General features: G+C 42.0%; 1 protein-coding gene across 2 annotated transcripts; it reads right to left on the bottom strand.

Moving 5' to 3' along the window:
* Window positions 1-675: 675 nt before the first annotated feature.
* Window positions 676-15,572, bottom strand: RBX1 (ring-box 1). Of its 2 annotated transcripts, XM_028115448.2 has the most exons (5): window positions 15,433-15,571; window positions 13,443-13,521; window positions 7,653-7,723; window positions 4,255-4,340; window positions 676-861 (listed from the first exon to the last, which is right to left on the bottom strand). In XM_028115448.2, the coding sequence occupies exons 1-5, from the start codon at window positions 15,508-15,510 to the stop codon at window positions 849-851; spliced, it is 327 nt and encodes a 108-aa protein (XP_027971249.1). In that variant the 5' UTR covers window positions 15,511-15,571; the 3' UTR covers window positions 676-848. The 2 variants fall into 2 exon arrangements, with proteins under 2 accessions (XP_027971249.1, XP_027971248.1); XM_028115447.2 differs by lacking the exon at window positions 4,255-4,340 and having other exon boundaries at window positions 15,433-15,572.
* Between the last annotated feature and the right edge of the window lie 10,881 nt (window positions 15,573-26,453).

Genomic DNA, 26,453 nt, shown 5'->3' with positions numbered 1-26,453 from the left:
TAGACTGTTTCTCAGTTAAAGACTACAACACCACTGAATTAGTTTTAGAACTGGCAATTCCTTCCATGACCAAGACTTTTTTTTTTAAAGTAATCTCTATACCCAACATGGGGCTTGAACTCGTGACCCCAAGATCAAGAGTCGCATGCTCTCCGACCGAGCCAGCCAGGCACCCCCGTGGCCAAGACATTTTAAACAAACTGCAAAAGATGGTGGTGGTAGAGGCAACTTGAATTCTTTTTAATTCCATTTTAAGTGACACCGATTTTCAACTGGAGTTCATAAATTCTTCTTTTGCCAGACAAAATTACATATTAGATTTTTTTCAGGTTTATTTTTCTAAACTAAGAAGAGAAAGCAACATGTCATACATGGTCAAGGTTAACATTCGTACAGTGGTTTTACAGTTTACAAAGCTTTCTGTGCACATATGATGCCATTTAGTTCTTAGGAGCCATTCTTTGGGGAAAGGGCGGAGCGGAGAGTCGACTTGCCCAAGACTGCCATCGATGATCAGGCTGTGGACCAGGATTCCTTATGACCAAGCGATGTGCTCACAGGACAACTCTGCTCTAATGAAGAAACATCTCATTTTTGAAAGGAAGCCTTCCAACCTAGGAAGAGGGGACCCTTTATTTATGTTCACTTTTTCACATACACAAGAGACAGCAGCTGTTCTAGAATCCAACTGGATTTTATTTGACACAGAATACAATATGGCTGCAGGAACAGCAAACTGAGAAGACAAAGCAGAAACGACACAGTTCTACCTAATTTATAATTAAGTAACAGGAGGGCAAGTCATTAAATGAATAACAGAACAGTTGAGCTCGACGGAAGAATTCTTTCTAGTGCCCATACCTGAAAGACAAAGTAAATTATTTTATTAATTCCTTAGTAATTTCCTCTTGAGACTACAAAACCTGCTAAAACATAGGAGCAGATGTAATGAAAACTTTTAAAAGATGTGAGTACAAGTGTACTCCAAGATTGGGCTGACACTAGTCTCTGCCCCTTTTATTTTACCCTGCATAACATTTTACCTACTACCCTCTTCTTAGTGACAGTCTCTCCATGGGCCTCAACTAGACCCACCTGATCCTCCTTCCAGTTACCAGATAGATGTGGGCAGTATTAGGGAGGCGAAGAGGAAAAGTCAGAACGGGTGGCTGTGACAGGGAGCTGCTCTGGTGGCTCCAGTCAGTGGCTCCGACACCCTTTGAGCACTCGGCCTCCCCTTCCCACTGCGGCTTATTTTCACTTCAAATCTGCTACTCAGGCAAATATGGGAAAGAGTCATTGAACGGCCTTCAATTTCAAAATCTATCACCAGGTCCAATTTCCGCCCTGATTACATTCAGCACTACAGAAAGAGAACTGTAGAGAAATGAGGTATGGATTGCAGGTGATTTCTGATTTCCCCAAAAGCCAAAATTTGGCTCTAACAAGATTATATAAAAACAAACAAGGCCGGGAAATTTCTTCCACATATAAATGGACTGCTTGAACAAAAATCCTTCATTATCTTACTCAATCTTTTGTCTGGTTCTTTATGGACAGTTAGCCTCATTAAAATACTTATAACAAAGTCTAACATATAACGTAATAACCAGGGCACTCGAACTCTGGGTCATGGCTTCGATCAGCCCAAAGGACTACTAGATGTTTTAAGCACTTCTTGTATGAAATCTATGTGAATACTGTCTAGAAAAAAGTTGTTGTGCCAAATTCCACACAGGGTAGAGCTCCAGTGTTTGTTAGTGGACTGGAGAGCAACCCAGAAGTTGTCCATCACATTAAAGGATGCCATAATTTGCTCCTTAGGAATCTGTTTTCACAAGCGCTGCTGAGCACTGCCTTGTGACAAGGCCACTGGCTGGACACAGTGGTGGTGTCAAAGCCCAACACCAGGAAGTCTTCAAACCCCCCACTGCCTAGGCTCAGTCCAGGGAATATTTAATGGGCAACAGGGGAAAGTTTGGGTCTAAAACAGAACTTGAAGCCTGCTCCATGGTAGGGCCAATTACTTGAGAGCCAATTACCAATCTCTTGAGAATGTAGAAAAGTGCTTTTGCCTTGATATGTGTGACTTCATGGTTCTACTCAGAACTCGAGCTCCCGAGGATGGGGAAGGACTGTCTCACACGTTTTCATATCTTACACATTAGGTAGCATACATGTTGCTGAACGAAGGATAATGGTATGAGCTAAACACTGAGTATTTGGCAGGTTTCTTAAAAAATGAACGTGCAGGGGTGCCTGGGTGGCTCAGTCGTTAAGCATCTGCCTTCGGCTCGGGTCATGATCCCAGGGTCCTGGGATCGAGCCCCACATCGGGCTCCCTGCTCCACGGGAAGCCTGCTTCTCCCTCTCCCACTCCCCCTGCTTGTGTTCCCTCTTTCACTGTGTCTCTCTCTGTCAAATAAATAAATAAAATCTTTAAAAAAAAAAAAAAAGAACGTGCATTCGATAAGACTTCCAAAATTCGTTACCAAAATAAATAACCAAGTGTAAAAGCAAAATAACTGTACCAATAAGGGATTTCTAAACATTTAACAAGCTCAAGAACCCCATTTTTTGTTTTTTAAACTTAACTATATCCTATTAATCAAAACTCATATTTATTTATTTATTTTTAAGATTTTGTTTATTTGACAGAGAAAGACACAGCGAGAGAGGGAACACAAGCAGGGGGAGGGGGAGAGGGAGAAGCAGGCTTCCCAATGAGCAGGGAGCCCGATCCCAGGGTCCTGGGATCATGACCTGAGCCAAAGGCGGACACTTAATGACTGAGCCACCCAGGCGCCCCAAAACCCATATTTAAATAAAAATCCCCTTCTCATAAAAAATTTGATAAAGCAAATGATCAGTACTTCAACAGCAACAAAAAAGGGCATTTCACATTAAGAGAGGCATAAAAACAAATGAAAAGTAGCCAATCTCACTCAAAATTAAAAAAATGCAACTGAACACTAGTTTTCAACTATCAGAGTTGCTAAGATGGAAAAGTTTGATAATAGAGCCTCAGCAGGAAATGGAGAAAGGGGCATTCTGCTGCACTGTTTAGAGGGAGTGTAAATTACAACATATTCTTGGGAAAGGAAAATCTGACTTTATCAAAAATAAAAATGTACACATTCTTTACTCAGAAATTCCTCTTTTAGGAATTACTGCTACAAATATACCTGCACAAAATCATAAAGATTCATGTATAAGGATGGTCATCCCAACACACTATTTTCAAGTGAAAAATCTGAAACCCAAATGTCTATCAATAGGGACTGACTGGGCGCCTGGGTGGCTTAGTTGGTTAAGCGACTGCCTTCGGCTCAGGTCATGATCCTGGAGTCCCGGGATCGAGTCCCACATCGGGCTCCCTGCTCAGCAGGGAGTCTGCTTCTCCCTCTGACCCTCTTCCCTCTCGTGCTATCTTTCATTCTCTCTCTCTCAAATAAATAAATAAAATCTTTAAAAAAAAATAGGGACTGATTAAATAAACTATGGTACATCAACATAAAAAATACTCTGCACCCATCAGAAAGGAGGTAGTCTGATATATACGGATATGGAAATACTCCAAAACGTATGAAATGAAAAAGCAAGGTGAATTACTATGTAGGATGCTCATATTTATGTTAAAATTATATACGGATATCCACCCACATACATGAAAGCACATGTACAGAGATAGTTAGGAGGTACTAAGAAGCTGATGGTCACCTCTGGGAGTAAGATTAGGAGACTAAGGTGGGAAATTTTTTTGGTATGCCCTCTTGAGTATTTGAATTTAAAAAAATTCAAACCATGTCATATTTTATTTGTGTAATACTAATAAATTAATTGAGATAGTCATAAATACCATATCAGAGCTAATCAGCATGAGATAAACCAATGAAGCAGGATAGGTGGATGTAATTCCAGCCCAAAGCAAAGATACCTGACATTGGTTAGCCCAGGAAGCCTTATTATGGAGGTTATTCTGGAAATATTTAATAGTTTGCAGATTCTCGTATTTTCTACTTTCACAGACCCTGGGAGCTGGGACACTCCAGGCTGCAAACTTAATGTCAGCCACACCTTTGTGCCTTTTCCTCACAGACGAGTCCTTGTTTAACCAAAAGTTCGTTTGTAAAACAAGGTATGTTCCCTGTCTCCATCTTCTCAGACTATGCACCCTCCAGCTTGAGGTGACTCAAGGATGGCATGGACCACAGAACCCAGTCTTACAACATCAAAACAGCCAGAGACACCTACTTTTGGAATTCCCACTCTCTGTTGTCCAACGGACACACCTGCCGTGTTTTGAGCCAGCGAGAGATGCAGTGGAAGTGAAAAGCATGCTGGAAGAGAAGACACATTTTATTAAAAATCATTCTGTGCAGGGTGCCTGGGTGGCTCAGATGGTTAAGCGTCTGCCTTCGGCTCAGGTCATGACCCCAGGGTCCTGGGATCGAGTCCCGCATTGGGCTTCCTGCTCCATGGGAGCCTCCTTCTCCCTGTGCCTCTCTCTCTCTCATGAATAAATAAATAAAATCTTTTTAAAAAAAAATCATTCTGTGCAGGCTCAGCCATCTACTGATCGTATGTCTCAAGGGCAGCGGCCTGGTGACACACGGGGGGCCAGCAAACAATGGGAGACAACAAACAATGAAAGGCAAAAGGTCAGTGACTGCTTACACCTTGGTCAGGTACAGGACATTCCCACTGGAACATCTGCTAGAAATGTTGTAACCACTACAAAAAAATTATTTGGCAAATGCGCTCTCTCCCCTTTCCTTAAGGGAAGATGGAATGTGGCTTCCTGGTCCTCTTCAGCCTGTAAGGGGAGGCTTCTACTTTCCTTGAACACATGCCAGGAGGCCCTTGATCACAGGCAGATTTCAAACTTCCCCATTCTTTGTCCCCAACTGCCCCTCCCCTACCTTGGAGAATGGGAACCCCAAGGAGCAGCGACTTCTCCTGCCGCTGCCACCCACCCAGAGCCAAGATGGGCATGTCCCCAATCTCTCCACACCCAGCTCAGCTCTGTTCAAAAGACCTTCTTTCCAGATTTGTTCAAAGATGTACTGATAATGAAACAGCTCAGTACTTGGTAAGCCTTTAAGGGGTGAAGCACTTTCTCTTAAAAAAGAATGAGATAAAAAAAAATTAGGGTAAAAGGAAGCCTTATGATGGACAAACTGCACACAAGCAGCTGAAAGATCATCAAACGACTTATTTCATGATCAAGGCCAGAAATAAAATGGCCAGAGTACCAAGAAAGCTGGGAACTAGGAGGTGACTTTCAGATTTGGGCAAAAGGAAAATCTGTGTGAGTTTTTTGGTGTGAGTGAATGACAGGCAGAGGCTACTCACAATACCTCATGGGAGCAGAGTATTAAGACAGCAGCAGCAAGTGCTCCCTCTCATCTCATCTGTGATGGGCTGGCTCAGGTGGGGACAGGGGAGAAATGCTGACACCCCAACAGAATGAAAGCTTCTGCAAGCTTGATTTAGTAACTGCCTCGAAATCTGGTCAGCAGGCCCTACCACAACATGCGTGGACCTTCGAGAAGAGTCACTGAATGGATTGCCATCATGGCCATTGTCTTTTAATAAAGACAAAAGCAGAATTTGGTAATTAAGAGTGGAATCCACAGCTAGTACACTATGGACACTCAATAGGACAAATATTCTCCCAGGGCGAGAGCTTTAGGAGATCCCTTTCATGCAACTCGTTGACTCTCATACAACTCACTGTGAAAAAGATAAAAAAACAAAGCTTCTAGAAAGCAGAAAGCTGGGGCATTTTTTCCTCAATCACCAGGTAGTAGGGACAGGTTCACCTAGGGGTATTCAAGAGGCCTTTCTCCACCGGCCCCCTGCTCCCTGCCCCCATGAGGCACCTTGCAGCAGTACAGGGTCCCTATATACCTCAACTACCTTGGAAGATGGAGGGAATGAGGGGCTGCAAATAAGGCTACAGAGCAGGTGACAGCATCGCTGAACCACTGGTCCCAACTTTCTTCCTGTTAATAACCTACAGTCTGTTGATGGGTATATTTAGCAGTCTCAAAGTACACTGCCTAGTGCTTTACAGTTCACAGAAGATGCTAACATGCATTACCTAACTGGTGCCTCACGGCAACCCTGGCAAGCAATCATAACAGGTAATATTATCTTCATTCTGCAGACAGGAAACTGAAACTCAGACAAATCAAGTGACTCGCCTAATTCACGGAGCCGGTGAGAAGACCCAGAACTAGAAGCCAGCACTGGTCCAAAGGTCTCTGCCACACCATGCCAGCTCTTCTCTATGGCCGGCTCCTCGAGCTAGTCTCGCCTTAGCCAAATTTAAGGGAAGTTCACTTCCTTTTTCTTCCACCAAAAAATAACATGGCCCTTAGTATATGCCTGAAATGTCAGGCGGAGCAAAGAGCCCAATATATTTTGTTTCTTTATCCCCATAAACAACAAATCCAATTGGGCCAATACTGGCTAGGCCAATACAGGCTACTGTGGAACTGCTCAAAAGGCCTTGGCAGAATTAAGAAGGTGCAGCACAGGCTGGGGTAGGGCAGAGCCTCAGCCAGCTGGGCCAGAGTACTGATAGTTACTATCTGCTCAGTAACCAACCCCCCGCAAAGGTGACACTTATGTCTCCCATGTGGCAGGATAAAATCATTTCATCCTGATTATAGGATGAGGGGACCCAGGCTTAGGGATGTCAAATACCTTCTATAAAGTCACTTAGCAAGTAAGTCAAAGACAGGGAATGCTGGTCTGACTCCAGAGCCCCTTAGGCCTGTGCCATGCTGGGAGCTGTGGATCCTTCTTCCCCTTGGCACAGAAGGGCAGGATAATTTTGGCTCATGTGAGTGGGACTATATGGCTATACAGATGACTTTTTAACACATGCTAGAAATAACACATTTGATGTTGTTATCCTTCACAGCTGTCGCACCGTGGAAGGCTGTACATTCAGTCCAATGATGCTGGACAAAACATTTCTGGCATGAGCCACGTTAAAAAAAAAAAAAATCCTAACCTAGTACATTTGCCACACTTTAAAACACACACACGGGCCCTTGAACACACGATTTATTCGCCAAACTTAGTTCCACAAGGCATATAGCCCTAAAAAAGGATCTGTTAAGGGGCGCCTGGGTGGCTCAGTCATTAAGCAGCTGCCTTCGGCTCAGGTCATGATCCCAGGGTCCTGGGATCGAGTCCCACATCGGGCTCTCTGCTCAGTGAGAAGCCTCCTTCTCCCTCTGCCTGCCGCTCTGCCTACTTGTGCTTTCTCTCTGTTAAATAAATAAATAAAATTAAAAGATTTGTTAAGAAGGTAAAGATATCTACCAACGGGAGAATATTCCAAAGACTGCCACAGGCTTTGCAGGCAATTCCCAAAGATGACTCCCCAAAGTGTTGCTAACAAAAGTGGGTCCACTTTATAATTAAGACAAAATGGTGCCCCTGCAATAACGAATAATTTTTAACCTATAACAGGTGAATACTACAAAGATTTAAAATCTTTTTTACTATTTGTATACCTTTTGGGAGAAAGGTAGGCTAGGCATTTTTTTTCCTAGTTATTTTCAAGACTGGCAAAGCAGGAAAAGTGGTAATATGTTTACAAGCCATGCTGATAGGGAAAGATGTTTCCTTACGTTACAGACTCCCCATGCAACAGTGCACTCTTCAGAAGTAGCAGACGCCTGGTTAGCTTGACATTCTATGCCTGTGGGAACAAGAGCAACAAGATCACTGGACCTTCTGAGCAACGACCTTTCAATCTATAGCAGCCCTACCTGCACAGTAACACAAGGACAGGTTTTGGGCAGAGGCAGGGGTGAGGGTGGTGCAAACCTGAACAAAATCAAGCGGTTCATTAGTCATAATTGTTTTTTAATGAGTGTAAGAAGGGGTGAAGCACAGAAGGCAGAGATGTGACTTAACAGTTTGCTTTGCGATGATTTCCTATCCTTGTTCACAGAGTGATGAAGGAAAAGGCACGTTTTAGTTCTGAACATAACCTGACCTGCCCAAATGAAAGTGATTTCTCCTAGTTTGGTCAATTTAGTGAATTCCTAAAGCTACCTTGTAACTCTTACTGTTCTGAGAACTGGCATCTTCTCCCCCTGTTCTTGGTAAATGCTGCCTCTTAGGCCCTTACACCAGGATGGCCTAGTTGGGTAACAAGCTCCAGTCTCTAAAGGGCTCAGGCAGACATATAGGAACCGGCACAGAAGCAAAATAAAAGAAGGGCAAGAGGCCTGTGGCAAACTGTAGCATATGCTGTGTGTGAAAGCGCCAAAACTCAAATGTCTTTAAAACACCGTCAAACAAAGCAAATCTGTTAGGCCAATGGGTTAGAGATTCGGGGCCCAGCACTTGTTGATGCTTACTATCCCTGAGGTGATTCTGTCTGGTGAACAGAGCACATTATGGCAAATATATCCAAATATCAATTTCACAGAGGGGAGGAGAGAGGAATTTAAGTAGAATACAAATCTGACTGAGATCAAGAACTGACTAGTAAAGCTCTACTGGGGATAAATATTCAAGGAACAAGAATTAATAATGTCTAATTTGCTTTCTCTGAAGGTGGTAACTAAATGGAGTCTCCCATCTGAAGAATAAAAAGTTTCAGGAAAGACTAATAGGAGACAATTACCTCAAACTTCCATAGGTGAGAAACAGTAAAACTGTAAGCAAATAGTGCTGAGACTTGAATGGGTCTATTTGGTCTTGGGGGAAATTATATGCCATAAGGGTTTTTTCCATTCTTCAAAAATATGAAAGGCAAAGGGTCTGAAGTCACAGAACTTCTTTTGGCTACCAGATTCACACTACAAAGAGAATAACTGGGTTTTCCTTCTGATAGGAGTGGACAGTCTAGGGTCTATGCAGTATATTCAAGGATTTACTGGGGCTGTGACTGCACTACATATTCAAAAGTAGAGAAAATAAAATCTGATGTCCTTCAAGTTGGATCCTCTCAGATGAGTGCAGTATATTATGAAATTAGCTAAATAAGAGGCATAATTATTACTAAAATAAATAACTATTTCAAGGTACGTTATCATGTTTAAATTTTTCTAGGTCAAAGTATTTTTAAGGGACTCTGTCTTTCTATGCCAAGTGCTAAGTAGGCTCTCGGTACTTGAATAAGCAAACAAAACCACTTCTACAGAGACAATGGGGGCCAAATATATATGCATTCTTTACCTGGTAATTACTAACAAAGAACAAAAATATATAGGAGGGATAGGACTGCAATCTAGAATGCTACATAAGGAAGGATGTGGCACGGAAAATTACTAAATACGAGTGTAAAATGCTTTCAAATAGAAAATGTTCTTGAGCTGTTGCTGCAGAGTGAGTACAGGAGGTGAGTCTTTCATTTAAACAGGGAAAGTAACTGTCCACTGTCAACCTACAGCAGCCAAAACAAGCAGCACATAATGGACTCCTGTCATACCCCTGCAAAGGCAGAAGCTTAGTGCATGGGATACATAAAGCTTGGAGACTTTTAAAACTTCAATACGAGAGCATTACCACCAAAGGACTGCTAAGGAAGCAATGGTTTCATCTTGGAAGCAGACAGATTTCACACTTTCAAAACAGGGATAGCCCTGTGGTTTAGGAAGAGGCTAACCTCTCACCGGCAAAGGCTGGGTCTACACCCTTCTGGATGCCCTCTTCCATCTGGAACAAGATTACCTGAGGTAATGGAGAAAACCTAGGAGATTGTGTTTTTCAGCAACTCTTTAGAACAAAGAAATGGGGCAATATATAATAAATACAAAGCTAGAATAGGGCGTGTAGTGTCAATTTTGACTCAAAAGAGGAAGTCTTCAGACCAAGAAAGCTTTATAGAAGAGTCCAACCTGGGCACAGCCATAATCACTCTTATTTATTTAGGGCTATGGATATAATTATTCATTTAATGCCAGGCCAGAATTTATTAGAAAATGGCCATTGCTAAATCAAGATTCTAACTTTCAGCTTTAAAAAAAAGTCTTTTTACAAGAATCATAATCCATTTATTTATTTTTCAAAAAGATTTTATTTATTTGACAGAGAGATAGCACAAGTAGGCAGAGCAGCAGGCAGAGGGAGAGGGAGTAGACTCCCGCTGAGCAGGGAGCCTGATGCGGGGCTCGATCCCAGGACCCTGGGATCATGACCTGAGCTGAAGGCAGACGCTTAACGACTGAGCCACCCAGGCACCCCAATCCATTTATTTTTTTTAAAGGAAGGCAAGCCCAGGGGCACCTGGCTGGCTCAGATGGTTAAATGTCTGCCTTCGGCTCAGGTCATGGTCCCACGGTCCTGGGATGGGGCCCATCGGGCTCCTTGCTCAGCGTGGAGCCTGCTTCTCCCTCTGCCTGCCACTCCCCCCTGCTTGTGCTCACGCTGTCAAAATAAATAAATAAAATATTAAAAATAAATAAATAAATAAAATAAAGAAAGGCAAGCCCAGTTGTGGCAACCAGACTTCTCTTTAGTGTCTGTGATAAACAAAAGGGTATGTTTCTTAAGGGTAAAAACTTGATCTCAGTCATTTATCCTGGTGCCTAGCAAAATGTCCAGGATGTGCGTATTCATTGAATAAATAAAAGACAAGGCTTGAAAACAGACTCTTAATTATATTTTTTTTAAATCTTTTTTCTTTAAAGATTTATTTATTTATTTTGAAAGAGTGAGAATGAGAGAGAGAGAGCACATGAGAGGGGGGAGGGTTAGAGGGAGAAGCAGACTCCCCGCTGAGCAGGGAGCCTGATACGGGACTCGATCCCGGGACTCCAGGATCATGACCTGAGCCGAAGGCAGTCGCTAACCAACTGAGCCACCCAGGCGCCCCAGACTCTTAATTATAGAGAACAATCTGATGGTTACCAGAGGGGAGGACGGTGAGGGGCTGGGTTAGGTAGGTGATGGGGATTAAGGAGTGCCCTTGTCATGATGAGCACCAGGTGATGTACGATGTGTTAGTCACTACACTGTACACCTGAAACTAATATAATGCTGTAGGCTAACTGGAATTAAAATAAAACCTTAAGAAATAATTAAATAAATAAACCTCTCAATTAAAATTTTAAAAAGACATGACTCGAAAACTACTTCATAACTTTTTGTTATAAGAGTTCAATATTCTGGGGTGCCTGGCTGGCTCAGTCAGTAGAGCATAGGGCTCTTGATCTCAGGGTTTTGAGTTCAAGCCCCATGTTGGGGCCTACTTAAAAAAAGAAAAAAAAGGGGCGCCTGGGTGGCTCAGTCGTTAAGCGTCTGCCTTCGGCTCAGGTCATGATCCCAGGGTCCTGGGATCGAGCCCCGCTTCGGGCACCCTGCTTGGCGGGAAGCCTGTTTCTCCCTCTCCCACTCCCCCTGCTCGTGTTCCCTCTCTCACTATGTCTCTGTCAAATAAATAAATAAAATCTTAAAAAAAAAAGGTTCAATATTCTACTACTTCATCTAACATTTAAAATATATCGTAGAGTAGGTAGATGTCTAACTGAAGACCTACATTGATCCCTCAAGTGTTCAACTCTAAGAGTATTAATGGCCTTTGTCTGTTGTGGTCCTCCCAAGAAGTACATCCTCTTGCATCCAGAGAGACACAAAATGACTTAAATATAGAAGTGGGGCGGTGGGGGACAGGGTTATTTGGAATCATTGACTATTTACAGAAGAGAGACCCAAGAAAATAAAATTTGTTTTGGGCACAACTCCTTATGAAAATGCACAGCAACAAAACTGGCAAGCATGTAATCAAAGGCCCCACCCAAACACATTTAAAACTGTGCATATGTTTTTCCGTGATGGGTTCCTTCTATCTGTATTAAACATCATGGTAGCTGCTGTCTGCTTTGACTGTTGTGTGAAGGGTAAACAGGGTCAAAACTCAAAGAAACCAAGGGCAACAAACTACCAACACGTGATATTTGATTGGTGCTTCCCAAGTTGCAATGATCACAGACTATTCCTCTATTTTGTATTTTTACTATTCATTGGGCAAGTATTTAGTGAGAACCTATTATGTACTGGACCCTATGCTAGATGCTGGGAATAGAGCAGTAAGTAACACAGACATGATAGAGAACCAACTAAATTAAATACTACAAAGGAAACTATAGGAGGTCTTGGGAATATTTAACAGAACTGTCACAGCCTGTGTGTATCTAAGTATGGTCAGGGAACACATCTCTGAGCTAGTTCAAGGTGAGATCTAAAGACCAACTATGGCTTAACTCCGCATTGCCTAAGAAAGTCACCACTAGCCTCATATGGCTACTGAGCACTTGAAATGTGCCTAGTCTGAATTGAGATGTGCTTAAGTGTAAATACACTCCAAAAACTTAGTACCAAAAATAGAATGTAGAATGTTTCACTTTAAAATATTATTTACATGTTGAAAAAAAAATTTTTAATGAAATATAGTAGGATAAATAAAATGCAAATCATCTATATCTTTTATTTTAATGTGGGTACCAGAAAATTTTAAATTACATATGTACTTGCATTTGTGGCTCATATTTAGATTGGACAGTACTGGGTTAGGCAAAGGTAGTGGAGAGAAGAGGGAGAATATTCCACACCGAGGGAAGGGGATACATAAGGGCTCTAAAAAAGAGCATAGATACTTCAAGAATGGAAAGAAAGCCAAAGAAACAACCAGAGTGAGCGGGAGAGTGGTGCAAGATGAAGCTGGAGAGGCAGGTGAGTGATTTTCAAACTAAGTGCCTGTAAATGCAACTCTAGAAAGCTGAAATTTCTTTACCTCATACCTGATCTCCGTAATAAACCATTTTAGTACCTGGATGAAAAAGTAACCTCATCTGTTCCTGGTGTGATCAACATACTTGTCCCTATTACTATAAGGATCCTGAGTCCATCAACAGCTATGATCAAATTCACCATGTACTGGCTACTATACATGATGGAATCTGTAGGAGATTTAAATGAATTTTCTTTACTGCAATTAGCTGTCTATTTAGATGTTGGCAGTGATGTCCTCTTAACTTTGGGGCTAACATTGCAATTCCTTACTTATTTGGTTTCTTTCTTTATAAATCTTGCCAAGGAAAAACTAGCTTTGGTAGAATATTTTAGCTCAAAGTTTATTTTTTTCCTTTCACTATTTTTGCCTTTGAGTCTGGGTATGAGATGGGAAATATAGAGGAATAATCAACAGTGCCTCTGTGTCCACAACTCATTCTAAATGTGTGCTTGCCATCTTTAGATTGAGTATATTTATTCTGAGAGATGAGTGTGCCTCCAGGATATCATTAAATCTACTCTATTTCAAATATACCAACGGACTAGAGGCAGAAGACACCAAGTGTTCTGACTATGCTTTATATCTCCTTGGGAAGAAGAAATTTGGTCACATCAGGATAGCCACAATCTCTGTAACCTTCTCAACTTCCTCCCATTCTCCTCCAGTTACTTACAAAGATCCATAATGTGGTTCCTGCAGATGGCACAGTTATCAACCACAATATCCCAGGCCCAGAGGGCTACTGCATTCCACTGCAAAGAGAAAAAGGGGGAACAATGCACTCTCCTTGTAACACAGGCACACACACACTCTAGGATTTCATGCTGCACCTGCAGTTAGCACCTCTTTGGCCACAAGAGTTTGGGGATATTACATTACTCTTATTTATTTTATCAGAGGGCAATAGCAGGCTACATGTGTGCTCACCTGTTCTTCAAACAGTTGAGTATATGAACCCAGATTAATCATCTTTATTTTCTCCTACAGCTTACAATCATTTAGTCAACCATATCAATGTAAGAAAATCAGGAATAATTTTGAAGTGCCTGTTTTAGGTTTAATAAGCACAAACTTGAATTTCTGTACAGGTTCCCCTGAAGAACTCAATTTCTGCACAGATAAATATCTGCTCTTCAAGGCAGCTTTGAAAGAATGAATGGGGAGGTGAAAGCTAGGAACAGAATGAACTAAGATGATGATTGGATCATAAAATGGGTAATCATGGGATAAGCTGGATAACTAATTACCCAGTGTCAGTACACAGAGCAAGGTCACCACTTAAATCTTACAAGATTATTTCACAACAAACTCTAGAATTCACTAGAATTTTGGTTAGTTATTACTATCAAATAAACTGATGTTCTCAACTTTTACATGCCCAGACTCATATTTAGTTAAGACAATTCCAATTAAGAGTTTATCTGAAAGCGGCATTTAAGTAATTCAACCTTCTGGCTTCTGCAATTACAAATATTCCCAAACTCCTTTTTCATCCACTAATTTGGTGCCACTTCCAAAACCTTCATCTCTTTCAAACCCAATTCTCAGTGTCTAGTTCAACTTCTTCAGCACTTTTCACCCTACAGCTTCAACTTGAAGGAAAAAAAACCCCTATTTCTATTCTTCAATATGGCTGCTGGCTGTTACTGAGCATGCAGTGCCCACAATGAAACACCAAAAAAGCACTAGGAGAGGGAATATTGTCAGTGTTTAGCCAGATGTTCCAGGAATAACATTTTCCCTATCCCAGAGTCTTCATTTTGAACAGATTTATTTTATATTATGTGAGAATCGGCACTTTTCTCCCAAACTGTTGGCAAACCACTGGAAGGCATTTCATGCAAAAAGACACGTTCCACATTTTTGCTTTCCCACTTTCACCAGGTCGTTCGCCACTAGTACTCAACCCTTCCTAAATGACACAAGGTTTGGGCTCGCATTTTCTTTTTAACAAATTCCACCATGTTTTTTTTTTTTTTGGACAGAGAGAATCGATTCTGGATATGACCACAGGACTGTGGCGGCGGTGTGACAAACCAAGAGACCTCTCAGAAGAGTCAAGAGTTGTTACACTGGAGACACTTCAACTCGACGGGGACAAGGACTAGAGAGAGGGCTAAGGGAGGCCTTGATTAGGCGAAGACCGGGCTGGGGTCCCTCAATCAGAAGGACCCTGGGCTTCAGGAAGAGGCGGGGCAAGGAGATCACCAGCCCGGCTGCTCAGAGGCCTCCAATGCGGTAGGAACTCAGGTCCCGGCTTTCGCCGCACTGCCCCCATCCTCCACCCACCGCATCGCTCCGACTCCCCCTTCCATCCACCCCACCCACTCCTCCCCACCCCTCCACTCCTCCCCACCCCTCCACCACTCCAGTGACAGCTCAGGCGCTTGGCTCTCTCAGCCAAGTCGCAACCCCGCGTATCGCAATAAGCGCCTCCGTGATTGGCCCCTCAGACTCCTAGCGAAACCAATACTGGCATTGGCAGTGGGCCCCAGGCACGCCGGTCAACTCTAAGACCCGCCCCCCAACTTCCTTTCCTGGTACCCGGTCCCAGGAACGCCCTGAAATGAAGCCCTTTCTTCCGCGCCTCAGTCATCCTCGGGCCTGCCAGCCAGATCCGCGCCTCTCTACCTTCCCTGAGGAAGGTGCTGGCGAGACCCAACCTTTTTCACTTCAAAGCGCTTCTTGCCCGCGCCGCTGTTGGTGCCGCTCGGGGTATCCACATCCATCGCTGCCGCCATTTTGGAAACACAAGGTCCGTCGTCCGGCCACTGCGCCTGCGCACCAGCGCACGCCTCGCTCCCCTCCAGCCCCGGCACCTCCTCCCATACCCCGCCCCTTGCTGGCGCGGGAAGGGCAGGTGGGGGCGGAGCGCGTGGCCACGCCTCTTAAAGGCGCTGGTACAGGTCCCTCCCACCCCTCCGGCCCCTGCGTCGGCTGGGGAAGAGGCGGTGGCCGGGGCGGGGCCGGGCGGGGCCGGGCGGGGCCGAGCCGACGTGATCGAGCCGGGTGGAAACGCACGAAAAACTCCCCCCGCCTGCTCCCGCGGGAAGCCCCCGTCCGCACTCCCTCAGTTGGGGCGGCGGCTGCTTCCTCCGCCTCGGCCGCGACCTGCCGCCCCGGCCCCGCCCCGGAGCTCCAGTGCCGCTCCAGTGCTGGCGGGTCTAACGCTGCGTTCCGCCAGGGAAGCGGCGAGGGCGGGCGCCCCGCCTCCTGCTGCCGAAACTGGAGACCCCACAGTTTCTCAGGTCCCGACCCGCTTCCGAGCCAGGCCGGACGTGCAGCCTCCCTGGGAGAGCCGGGTCCGGGCACCGTTTGGTTCCTGATTCCGATTCGGGAAATGCTCAGGATTCGACGGGGAGACGGGAGCTCCCCGAATGTCCTCTCCGGGGCCCAACTGTGTAGGCATTCTCCAGTCCTGCCCACCTGAAATAGGCGGAGGAGAATTAGGAGCCGGGGAGATGCCATCTCCAGCCCGCCCGAAATACCAATCCGTGCTAGAATGCCCTTTGGTTAAGGTACATGGCTTCAACTTCACATACTTGAGCACACATTTCCTATTCCTCAGTTGGTCATCTGACAATGGGGTCCTTTCTCCCTAATTTCCGTCCTCTTTTCGCTCCTTGCTCTGTAGTCACATCTGCAGTCGCTGTACGTCTTAAATTTGTGTGAGGCATTTGGCCATTGATTCTTACTGGTCGTTCCTTAGCCAAAGCACCTGTTCTTTGTCGCCCTCCCATTTCTAGATCTGGCCCCCCTTGTGAATCTCTAATCTTTCAGAGGTATGACTCGACTAGATCACTCTTGAATCTTGTATTGGCTTATTTGAAATCTCGTATTTTCTCTTAAAATTGGAGCGTATTGACTCCATTGCCAAACCGGAAGAACTGCGATTTGTTTCCTTATCTTGGTTATAAACAGGAACAACAAATCCGTGAAAACACCACCATAGCTTTAACCAGACTTGGAAAGAAAAATTGTGTGAGACCTTAAAACATTATAGGAACCCTACACAGTTTTTCTTAGCCCAAATTTTGTTAGAGTAATAATTCCATGTTGAGATTTCTATCATCTAATTTATTGTGTTCCCAAATGCCCTTACAGGATATTAAAAACCCATAGTAAATTAAGGTATTAAGGGCATATTTATCCTTCATTAAAGAAATTCATTATGTACAAGGTCCTGTTATAAATAGGAGAGACATGGTGATGAAGGAGTCAGATTCCTTGTAGGGAAATAATACACAAGCAAATACATTGGGCAAAAAAAAAAACCACCCTCAGGTGTCAATAAATGCTATTAAGAAGACAAAACGAGGGGCACCTGGGTGGCCCAGTTGAGTAAGTGTCTGCCTTGGGCTCAGGTCATGATCCTGGGGTCCTGGGATAGAGTCCTGTGTTGGGTCACCTGCTGGGCGGAGAGCCTGCTTCTCTCCTTCCCACTCATGCTGTCTCTCATTATCTCTGTCTCTCTCAAATAAAACCCGCCCCAAAAAAAGACAAAACGAGGTCATGAAATTGAGGGGAGAATTAGGGGATTAGTCAAGGCCGCTATGAGGAGTGACATTGCAGCTGAAGTCCTTTACAGGGGCCTAAAAGATCCTGCATGATCTGTTACCCATGCATTTAATGTATATTTTTCATTTTTAAAAAATGGTATGCATATCTTCTTACATGTTTTTCATTTACTTATTAGATTTATTGTTTTTGTGTGTGTGTGTGTGTCCTCACCAAGAGGGGAGTTTTTGTTGTTTTGTTTATTGGTAACAATGCAGTGCCTGGTACATTGCAGGGCTCAGTACGTGTTGAATAAATTTGAAGCTTATTGAGCAAGGAGAGTGTGGTAAGACATACCAGACAGACAGGCAGAGGCCAGATCAGAGCAGGTAGGGATTTGCAGATGTTATGGGAAGGTACTAGAGGGTTTAAATTAGGGGAAGGGACTAACTGACAAAATCTTAAAAGTTTTTAAGCTTTGTGAAGAAGGGATTGTAGGGGTATAAGAGAGGAAGCGGCAACAATTTGCAGGTTGTTTGCTTTATATAGAGCTACAGTAGGGAGATGTATGATCTTAGGGGCCGTTGCATTAAGCTATGAAAACCTCATGTACTGATCTCTCCTTTGGAGATTTGCCTTGCTGTGGTGATTGGCCATGACATTCTGTACACTAGACTCTACTGCATAAACCTAAGAAAACTTTTCGTAGATTTCATACAGATTCCTGTCTTTCTTCATACTTTCACTATTTACGATGCAACAGGTTATAATTTTAATTTAGTTCCATTCCTTTCATCCATCTATTCATTCAACAATTTCTAAACTATCTACAGAACCTGCTGTGTGTCAACTACACCATGCTAATCTAGATAAAAAGTCATCTGATATTTCAGGTATTTACAAAAGGCCCCTTTCATCATTGCTCTTATGGTATACTAGCAGAGAGGCAAGTCAGTTATTGATAATTCCAATGAATTTTAGGAAAGGGGAAGTTTGGGGTACTTTGAAACAGAAAGCAGGTCTGTTGGGGAGGGGGGTGCTGGTAGTGGGGAAGTCTTCTTAGAAGAAATGGTTTGAAATTGAAGGATGAGCCAGACAAAAAGCAGCAGATGCAGAGGGATGCTGGTAAATGTTTAAAAACCAGTTCTAAAAAAACAAGACAAGAAAGCCCTGATTTGTAGTGTGAACAGCCAGATTGCAAAATTCCTGAAAATTGCTCTTGTAAGCTCTTGTAAGCTGGCTCTATCACACACACACTGAGTGATATGGAAGAAGGTGGCATTCCAGGTAGAGGGAACAGTGTGCAGAAGGGACTCAAAGCTGGAAAATGCACAATGCATCCATAAAGATGTCTGGAATGACTGGAGTATAAAGAGAGAATAATATAAATGAGTGCAATGATTGTGCAAGAGTCACTTGTTTGCATTTCTTTTCATTTCTGTATTTAGCAGTCATGTTGGTAACTTGAAATTGGCCGTAATAGTAGTATTTACACCATGGGAATTGACAAAAACTGCATATCAGGGTTTTCCACTCCCCAACTTGATTATTAAATATTTACCACTGGTAGGGGGCCAGGTCATGCAGAATTGTTCAATGGACACATGCAAAGGGTTTTGGTCCTTATCCTTAGGGATGGGAAGCCATTGAAGGATTTTAACCAGTGACATAATGGTCAGATGTGCACTTTTAAAAAGTGCTAGAACGTGGCCCTAAAGTAAAGAAATTGGATCCCAAAGATTACAGGTGGGGAATTTTTGAAGTATGTCCATATCCAAGTGGAGATCAAAGGAGCCCAACTAAAAGAACCCTGAGGGTGCCTGGGTGGCTCAGTTGGTTAAGCGACTGCCTTCGGCTCAGGTCATGATCCTGGAGTCCTGGGATCGAGTCCCGCATCGGGCTCCCTGCTCAGCAGGGAGTCTGCTTCTCTCTCTGACCCTCTTCCCTCTCGTGCTATCTCTCATTCTCTCTCTCTCTCAAATAAATAAATAAAATCTTTAAAAAAAAAAAAAAGAACCCTGAACTGACAATGACAACTGTGGATTGAACAGAAGTTCTTTTTAAAAGGGCTATTTTGAAGATTACGATTCTGACTTTAGAGGAACTGTGGTGATTAGCAGTGGAAGGAATCATGTAAAATTCCTTAAATAAAAATTTACTGACTTTAAATTAAAAAAGGAAAAGTGTTAGGCAGGGCTTCCACTTCTGGGAAGATGGAGTAGACATACTTTTCCCTATTCTTCTCTCTTACCACTGAAATCCCTGAACAGTGTGTGTATATATATATTTTTTAAAGATTTTATTTATTCATTTGCAAGTGAGACAGAGAGAACAAGCAGGGGGAGAGGCAGAGGGAGAGGGAGAAGCAGACTCCCTGCTGAGCAAGGAACCCGATGCGGGACTCGATCCCAGGACCCCGGGATCATGACCTGAGCCAAAGGCAGACGCTTAACCATGTGAGCCACCCAGGAGCCCCTGAACAGGATATGTTTTTAAAAAATAATAAGACTCTGAGAGACAGAAGAGGCAGACCAGTTAGGGACCTCGGGACTTGAGGAATGACATGGTTGTGAGTTCCGTGGGTTTTCTTTTTAATTCCTATGCCCCAGACTTGGAGCTGAGGAAGCTGGTAGCCAGAAATGCCATTGAGTACAGACAGAAAAGGAAGAAATAAATAGAAAAGAAAGAACAACAACAACAAAAAAGGCTGCTTACTTTAGCAAACAGAAAACTTTAGATAATATCTGCTCTACTCCAAATAACACACAAAAAATGTGGCCCCACTTGCATCCATGCCAGCAAAGCTGAATGAGGAGCCTCATCTGCACAGCTTGCGAGTCTTTAACCAGGTGTCTCGACACCCATGCTAGCGTGGGGCAGGCCAATTAAGGAATTAGAACTCTCATCCCTTCTGGCTGATGAGTTCCCCTAACCCTGCTGTGTAAGAGGGGACCATGACAAGGTCTGGACATCCACTCCAACCCAGCAGTAATGAGGCAACCCTTCCTCTCCCTGCTGGGGTGGTGTTGGAGGCGGCTAGTGGAGAGTGAGGACTTTCACCATCACTCAGCAATAATGAGGATGTCCCCACTACAGTGTCAGTGGAGACCATGTAGGGAGTTGGAACACCTACCCTCCACCCCTCAGTGTTAATGAAACTAAGTGAGGAACCTGGACTTCTACCTCCACACTCCCGTGCTGCAATGATGTAAAAAAAAAAAAGTCAATTAAAATAGAAGGTTTAAATAAAATCCAGAGTCTCATAACATAATATAAAGATGTCCAGTTTCAGTTGAAAAAATCACTTGACTTACCAAGAACTGCGAGATCTCGAAAGTGAATGAAAAGAGTATCAAATAGATGCCAACACCAAGATGACAGGGTTGTTAGAATTATCTGACAAAGACTTAAAGCCAGCAATGATAAACATTTTTCAGCAAGCAGTTGCACACAAGCTTGAAACAAGTGAGAAAATAGACTTAACAACAACAAAATAATAAAAATAAAAGAATACCCAAATAGAAAGTTTAGAACAGAAAAATGTAATAACTGAAATAAATGTGTCAGTGGATGTGCTCAACAACAGAATGGAAGTGATGGGGGGAAAACAATGAACTGGAAGATAGAACAATAGAAATTACCTAATCTAAACAAGAGAGAGAAAATAGTCTGAAAATCCAAACAAAATAAAACAAAACCACCACAACAAAAAAACCTCAAAAAACAAACCAAAACAAAACAAAAAACTCCAGAGCCTCAGAGACTTGTGAGACTATCAGAAAGATTTAACATTTGTGTCCTCAAAGTTCAAGAAAAAAAAAGACAAAGAAGTCCAGGCTTAAAAGGTAATTAGTGAAATAATGGATGAATACTTCTCCTATTTGGCAAGAAACATTGGCCTATAGATTGAAGAAATTGAGTAAACCCCACACAGGATAAACACAAAGAAATCCATGTGAAGAAATACCACAATTTGACTTCTGAAAACTAAAGACAGAAAATCTTGAAACCAGCCAGAGAAAATCCCAACTTATCTATTGAGGAAAAATAATTTGAATAACAGCAGATTCCTCATCAGAAATCATGGAAGTCAGAAAGAAGTAGCAATATAGTTTTAATTATAGAAAAAACAGTCAACCCAGAATCCTATACCCAATGAAGATATCCTTTAGCAGTGAAGGGACAATCAAGACATTCTAAGATGAAGGAAAACTAAGAAAATTTGTCACTTCAGACCTACTCAAAAACATGGATAAAGGAATTTCTCTAAACAGAAAGGAAACAAAACAAGGAACCTTGGAACATCAGGAAGAAGGAACACAGTAAGCAAAACGGGGTAAATACAATAGTCTTTTCTTCTCTTGGGTTTTCTAAATCATGCTTGACAGTTTGAGTAAAAAATGTAATCCTGTGGGGTGCCTGGCTGGCTCGGTTGGTAGAGCATGTGACTCTTGATCTCAGGGTTGTGAGTTTAAGCCCCATGTTAGGTATGGAGTTGACTTTTTAAAAAATCAACTGGATTTAGGGACACCTGGGTGGCTCAGTCGGTTAAGTGGCTGCCTCTTGCTTAGGTCATGATCCCTTTGTCCTAGGATCGAGTCCCACGTGGGGCTCCTTGCTCAGCAGGGAGCCTTCTTCTCCCTCTCCCTCTGCCTGCCGCTCCCCCTGCTTGTGCTCTCTCTCTCTCTCTGACAAATAAATAAATAAAATCTTTAAAAGAATAAAAAAATTTTAAAAAATCAACTGGATTTAAAAAACTTAAAAAAATGTTTTAAAAAATAGAGTCTTGGGGCGCCTGGGTGGCTCAGTTGGTTAAGCGACTGCCTTCGGCTCAGGTCATGATCCTGGAGTCCCAGGATCGAGTCCCGCATCGGGCTCCCTGCTCAGCGGGGAGTCTGCTTCTCCCTCTGACCCTCTTCCCTCTCGTGCTCTCTATCTCTCATTCTCTCTCTCTCAAATAAATAAATAAAATCTTTGAAGAAAAAAAAATAGAGTCTTGTGTGGTTCTAAATATATGTGGAGGAAATATTTAAGAAAACTATAAAATGGGAAGGGTAGAGGGACATAGAGGGAGGTAAGGTATTTATATTTCATTTCAGATTGGTAAAATGATGACATCAGTGGGTTGTCCTAAGTTATGTATATGTGATGTAATACCTAGAATGACCACTTAAAAATACACAAAGAGATACACTCAACATTATAAGTACATAAAAATGGAATCCTAAAAAAATGTTTATTTAAGTAACCCACAGGAAGGCAGGAAAACAAAAAAGAGCAATGAAAAACAAAGAAAACAAACAGAAAACAAAAAATAAAACAGACTTAATCCTAAACATAGCAATAACTACATTAAAAGTAAATGGTCTAAGAATATCAATTAAGAGTCAGAGGTTGGCAGAGTGGATTTAAAAACATAGCCTAGTATATGCTGTCTATGAGAAGCTCACTTCAAATATGATATAGGCAATGTGCAAGTAAAAGGATGGAAAAAGATATGCAAACATTAATCAAAGGAAAGCAGGCTATATTAATATCAGATAAAATAGACTTTGGAGTAAAGAAAATTACCAGAGAGGAGAATATTATATAATGCTAAAAATGTCAATCCTCCAAGAAGACATAGCAATCCCAAATGTATATGCGCCAAGAAATTATCTTCAAAAGAAGTGAAGCAAAAGCCAATAGACCTGAAAATAGAAATAGACAAATCTACCATCAGAGTTTGAGATTTCAACACTTCTCTTGCAACAATGGATAGAACTACTAGACAGAAAATCAGCAAGAATATAGAAGAATTTAACATTGTCAACCAACAGGATCTAATCATTTTATTTTTTAAAGATTTTATTTATTTATTTGACACAGAGAAAGAGATAGTGAGAGAGCACAAGCCGGGGAGCAGCAGGCAGGCAGAGGGAGAGGGAGAAGTAGGATCTCCACTGAGCAAGGAGCCCGATGTGGGACTGGATCCCAGGAACCTGGGATCATGACTGAGCCGAAGGCAGCGCTTAACCGACTGAGCCAGCCAGGCGCCCCTCATTTTAAAAACATTCCATCCAGGGGCACCTGGCTGGCTCACTTGGTGGAACATGTGACTCTTGATCTCAGGATTATGAGTTCAAGCCTCACATTGGGTGTGGACCTACTTAAAAATTTATTTTTAAATAAATAAAAACATTCCATCCCATAACAGCAGCATATATATTCTTTTAAAAGTGACATGGAACAGGGGATCTCCCCTCTACGTTCTAGATGGGATGATGCCCATTTGTTTAATAAAGCCAGTTAGAACTTCAAATTAAAAAAAAAAAGTGCCATGGAACATATACCGAGGTATACCTTACCCTGGGCCATAAAATGGATCTTTAAAAAAATTTTTTTTAAAGATTTTATTTATCTATTTGACAGAGAGAGACACAGCAAGAGAGGGAACACAAGCAGGGGAAGTGGGAGAGGGAGAAGCAGGTCTCCTGCGAAGCAGGGAGCCCAGTGCGGGGCTCAATCCCAGGACTCTGGGATCATGACCGGAGCCGAAGGCAGATGCTTAACAACTGAGCCACCCAGGCGCCCCTGGATCTTTAAAATTTAAAAAAAATTGAAATCCTACAATGTTTTCTCCAACCACAATGAAATCAAACTAAAAGTCAATAACAGAAAGATGACAGGAAATTCTCCAAACAACTAGAAACTAAACAACAGATTTTTAAAAAGATTTTATTTATTTATTTATTTATTTATTATTTAAGAGAGAAAGAGCATGAATGGAAGGAGAAGCAGAGGGGGATGGACAAGGCGGGGGGGAAAGAATTTCAAGCAGACCCCCCCCAACCCCAGCACAGGAGCCTGATGCAGGGCTAGATCTCACAACCCTGAGATCATGACCTGAGCCAAAGCCAAGAGTGACCACTTAACTGAGCCACCCATGCACCCCTAATCAACACATTTCTCAATAATCTATAGGTGAAAGATGAAGTCTTAAGGGAAATAAAAAATAAGGTTGAAATGAATGAAATAAAAACAACATGTCAAAGTCTGTGGGACACTACTAAAACTGCTAGAAGAGAAATTTTTAGCACTAAATGTACACATTGGATAAGAGGAAAAGAATGATCTTAAGTTCCCACTTCAAGAACGTGGAAGAAAAACAGCAAAATAAACCCAAAGCAAGCAGAATGAAAGAAATAATAAAGATAAGAGTAGAAATTGAAAACAGAAAAAGAAAATGAAACAAAAATGGATTTTTAAAAAAGATTTTATTTATTTATTTGGGAGAGAGAGAGCATCAGCCGCGGGGCGGCGGGGGGGGGGGGGGGGTGGCGCAGAGGGAGAGGCAGAATCCCTGCTGAGCAAGGAGCCAGATATGGGGCTTGATTCCAGGACCCTGGGATCATGACCTGAGCTGAACGCAGATGCTTAACTGACTGAGCCACCCAGGTGCCCCAAAAAATGGATTCTTAAAAAGATCATTAAAATTGACATGCTTCCAGCAAGACTGACAAAGATAAAAGGGAGAAGATACAAATTACCAATATCAGGAGTGAAACAGGTGATATCACTACCAACCTTGCACATAAAAGGATCATAGGACAATACCACAGACTCTATACACATAAATTCAACAACTTAGACCACTTCCTCAAAAAACACAAATTACCTCAACTCATTCAATGTGAAATAGATAATTTGAATATCCCTATAACTATTAAGGCAAATGAATTTATAATTTTAAAGCTTCCAAAAGAGAAATCCAGGCTCAGATAGTTTCACTGGAGAATTCTACCAAATGGGTAAAGAATTAAAAGCCAATTCTACAGTCTTCTCCAGAAAATAGAAGAACACTTTTCAATTCATTTTATGAAGCCAGTTTTATCCTGATAAGAAAACCAGACAAAGACAATATAAGAAAAAGAAAACTGTGACCAGTATCTCTCAGTAATACAGACATAAACATCCTTAACAAAGTATTAGCAAATAGAATCTAGCAGTATATAAAAAGAATTATTCACCATGACCAAGTGGGGTTTATTCCAGGGATACAATGCTGGTTCAATATTTAAAGACCAATCAATGGATTCTGCCATATTAACAGTTTCAAGAAGAAAAATCACACAATCATATCAATAGATACAGGAAAGGGCGCCTGGGTGGATCAGTTGGTTAGGCGACTGCCTTCAGCTCAGGTCATGATCCTGGAGTCCCGGGATCGAGTCCCGCATCGGGCTCCCTGCTCAGCAGGGAGTCTGCTTCTCCCTCTGACCCTCTTCCCTCTCGTGCTCTCTATCTCTCATTCTCTCTCTCTCTCTAATAAATAAATAAATTCTTTAAAAAAAATAGATACAGGAAAAACGTTTGACAAAATTCAACATCTATTCATATTAAAGACTCTCAGAAAAGTAGGAACAGAGGAGAATTTCCTGAACTTGATAAAAAGCATCTACACAAAGCCTACAGTCAACATTATACTTAATGGTGAAATACTGAATGCTTTCCCCTTAAAATTGGGAACAAGGCAAGGATGATCTCTCATCACTCTTATTCAGTATAATACTGGAAATTGTAGCCAGCTCAATAAGGTGAAAAAAAAAAGGAAGTAAAAGGCATACAGATTGGAAACAAAGAAATAAGACCATCCCATTTTTAGATGAGATATAGTTTATTTAGAAAATCTCAAATAATTTTAAAAACAACAACAACAACCAAACTCTTAGAACTACTCTGTAAGATCAGCAAGGTCACAGGATACAAGATAAACATACAAAAAGTAATTATTTTGTATCTACTAGCTATAAACATGTGGCCATAGAAATTTAAAATTTGATGCTATTTATAATCATCAAAAAAATTAAATAATTAGGTATAAATCTAACAAAACCTGTATAGAGACTTGTACACTTAAAATGACACAACACTGATGAGAGTTTTAAAAAGTTTTTTTTTTAAGTTTTTTAAATAAATGGAGAGACATACCATGTCCATGGATTAGAAAATTCAACATTGTCAAGATGTCAATTTTCATCAAATTGATATACAGTTTAACACAATTCCTATAAAAATCCTAGCAAGTTTTTTGCAGTTACAAAATTATTCTAAAATTTATATGGAAAGGCAACAGAACTAGAATAGCTAAAACAATTTTGAAAAGGAAAAGTGAAGGGGCGCTCCTGGGTGGCTCAGTCGTTAAGCG

Source organism: Eumetopias jubatus, unplaced genomic scaffold (assembly GCF_037043125.1).
Source record: "Eumetopias jubatus isolate StellerSeaLion01/CBP00866 unplaced genomic scaffold, mEumJub1_p1.0 scaffold_8, whole genome shotgun sequence".
Taxonomy (NCBI): domain Eukaryota; kingdom Metazoa; phylum Chordata; class Mammalia; order Carnivora; family Otariidae; genus Eumetopias; species Eumetopias jubatus.
This window is presented reverse-complemented; position numbering and strand designations above follow the sequence as displayed.

Bases quoted from the DNA above. Each gene is read 5' to 3' on its own strand.
- RBX1 (XM_028115448.2), bottom strand. From the start codon at position 15,510: ATGGCGGCAGCGATGGATGTGGATACCCCGAGCGGCACCAACAGCGGC. The intron at 13,522-15,432 runs GTTGGGTCTCGC...TTCTCTTTGCAG, and splicing joins AGCGCTTTGAAGTGAAAAAG to TGGAATGCAGTAGCCCTCTG. The intron at 7,724-13,442 runs GTAAGTAACTGG...TTGTTCCCACAG, and splicing joins GAACCACATTATGGATCTTT to GCATAGAATGTCAAGCTAAC.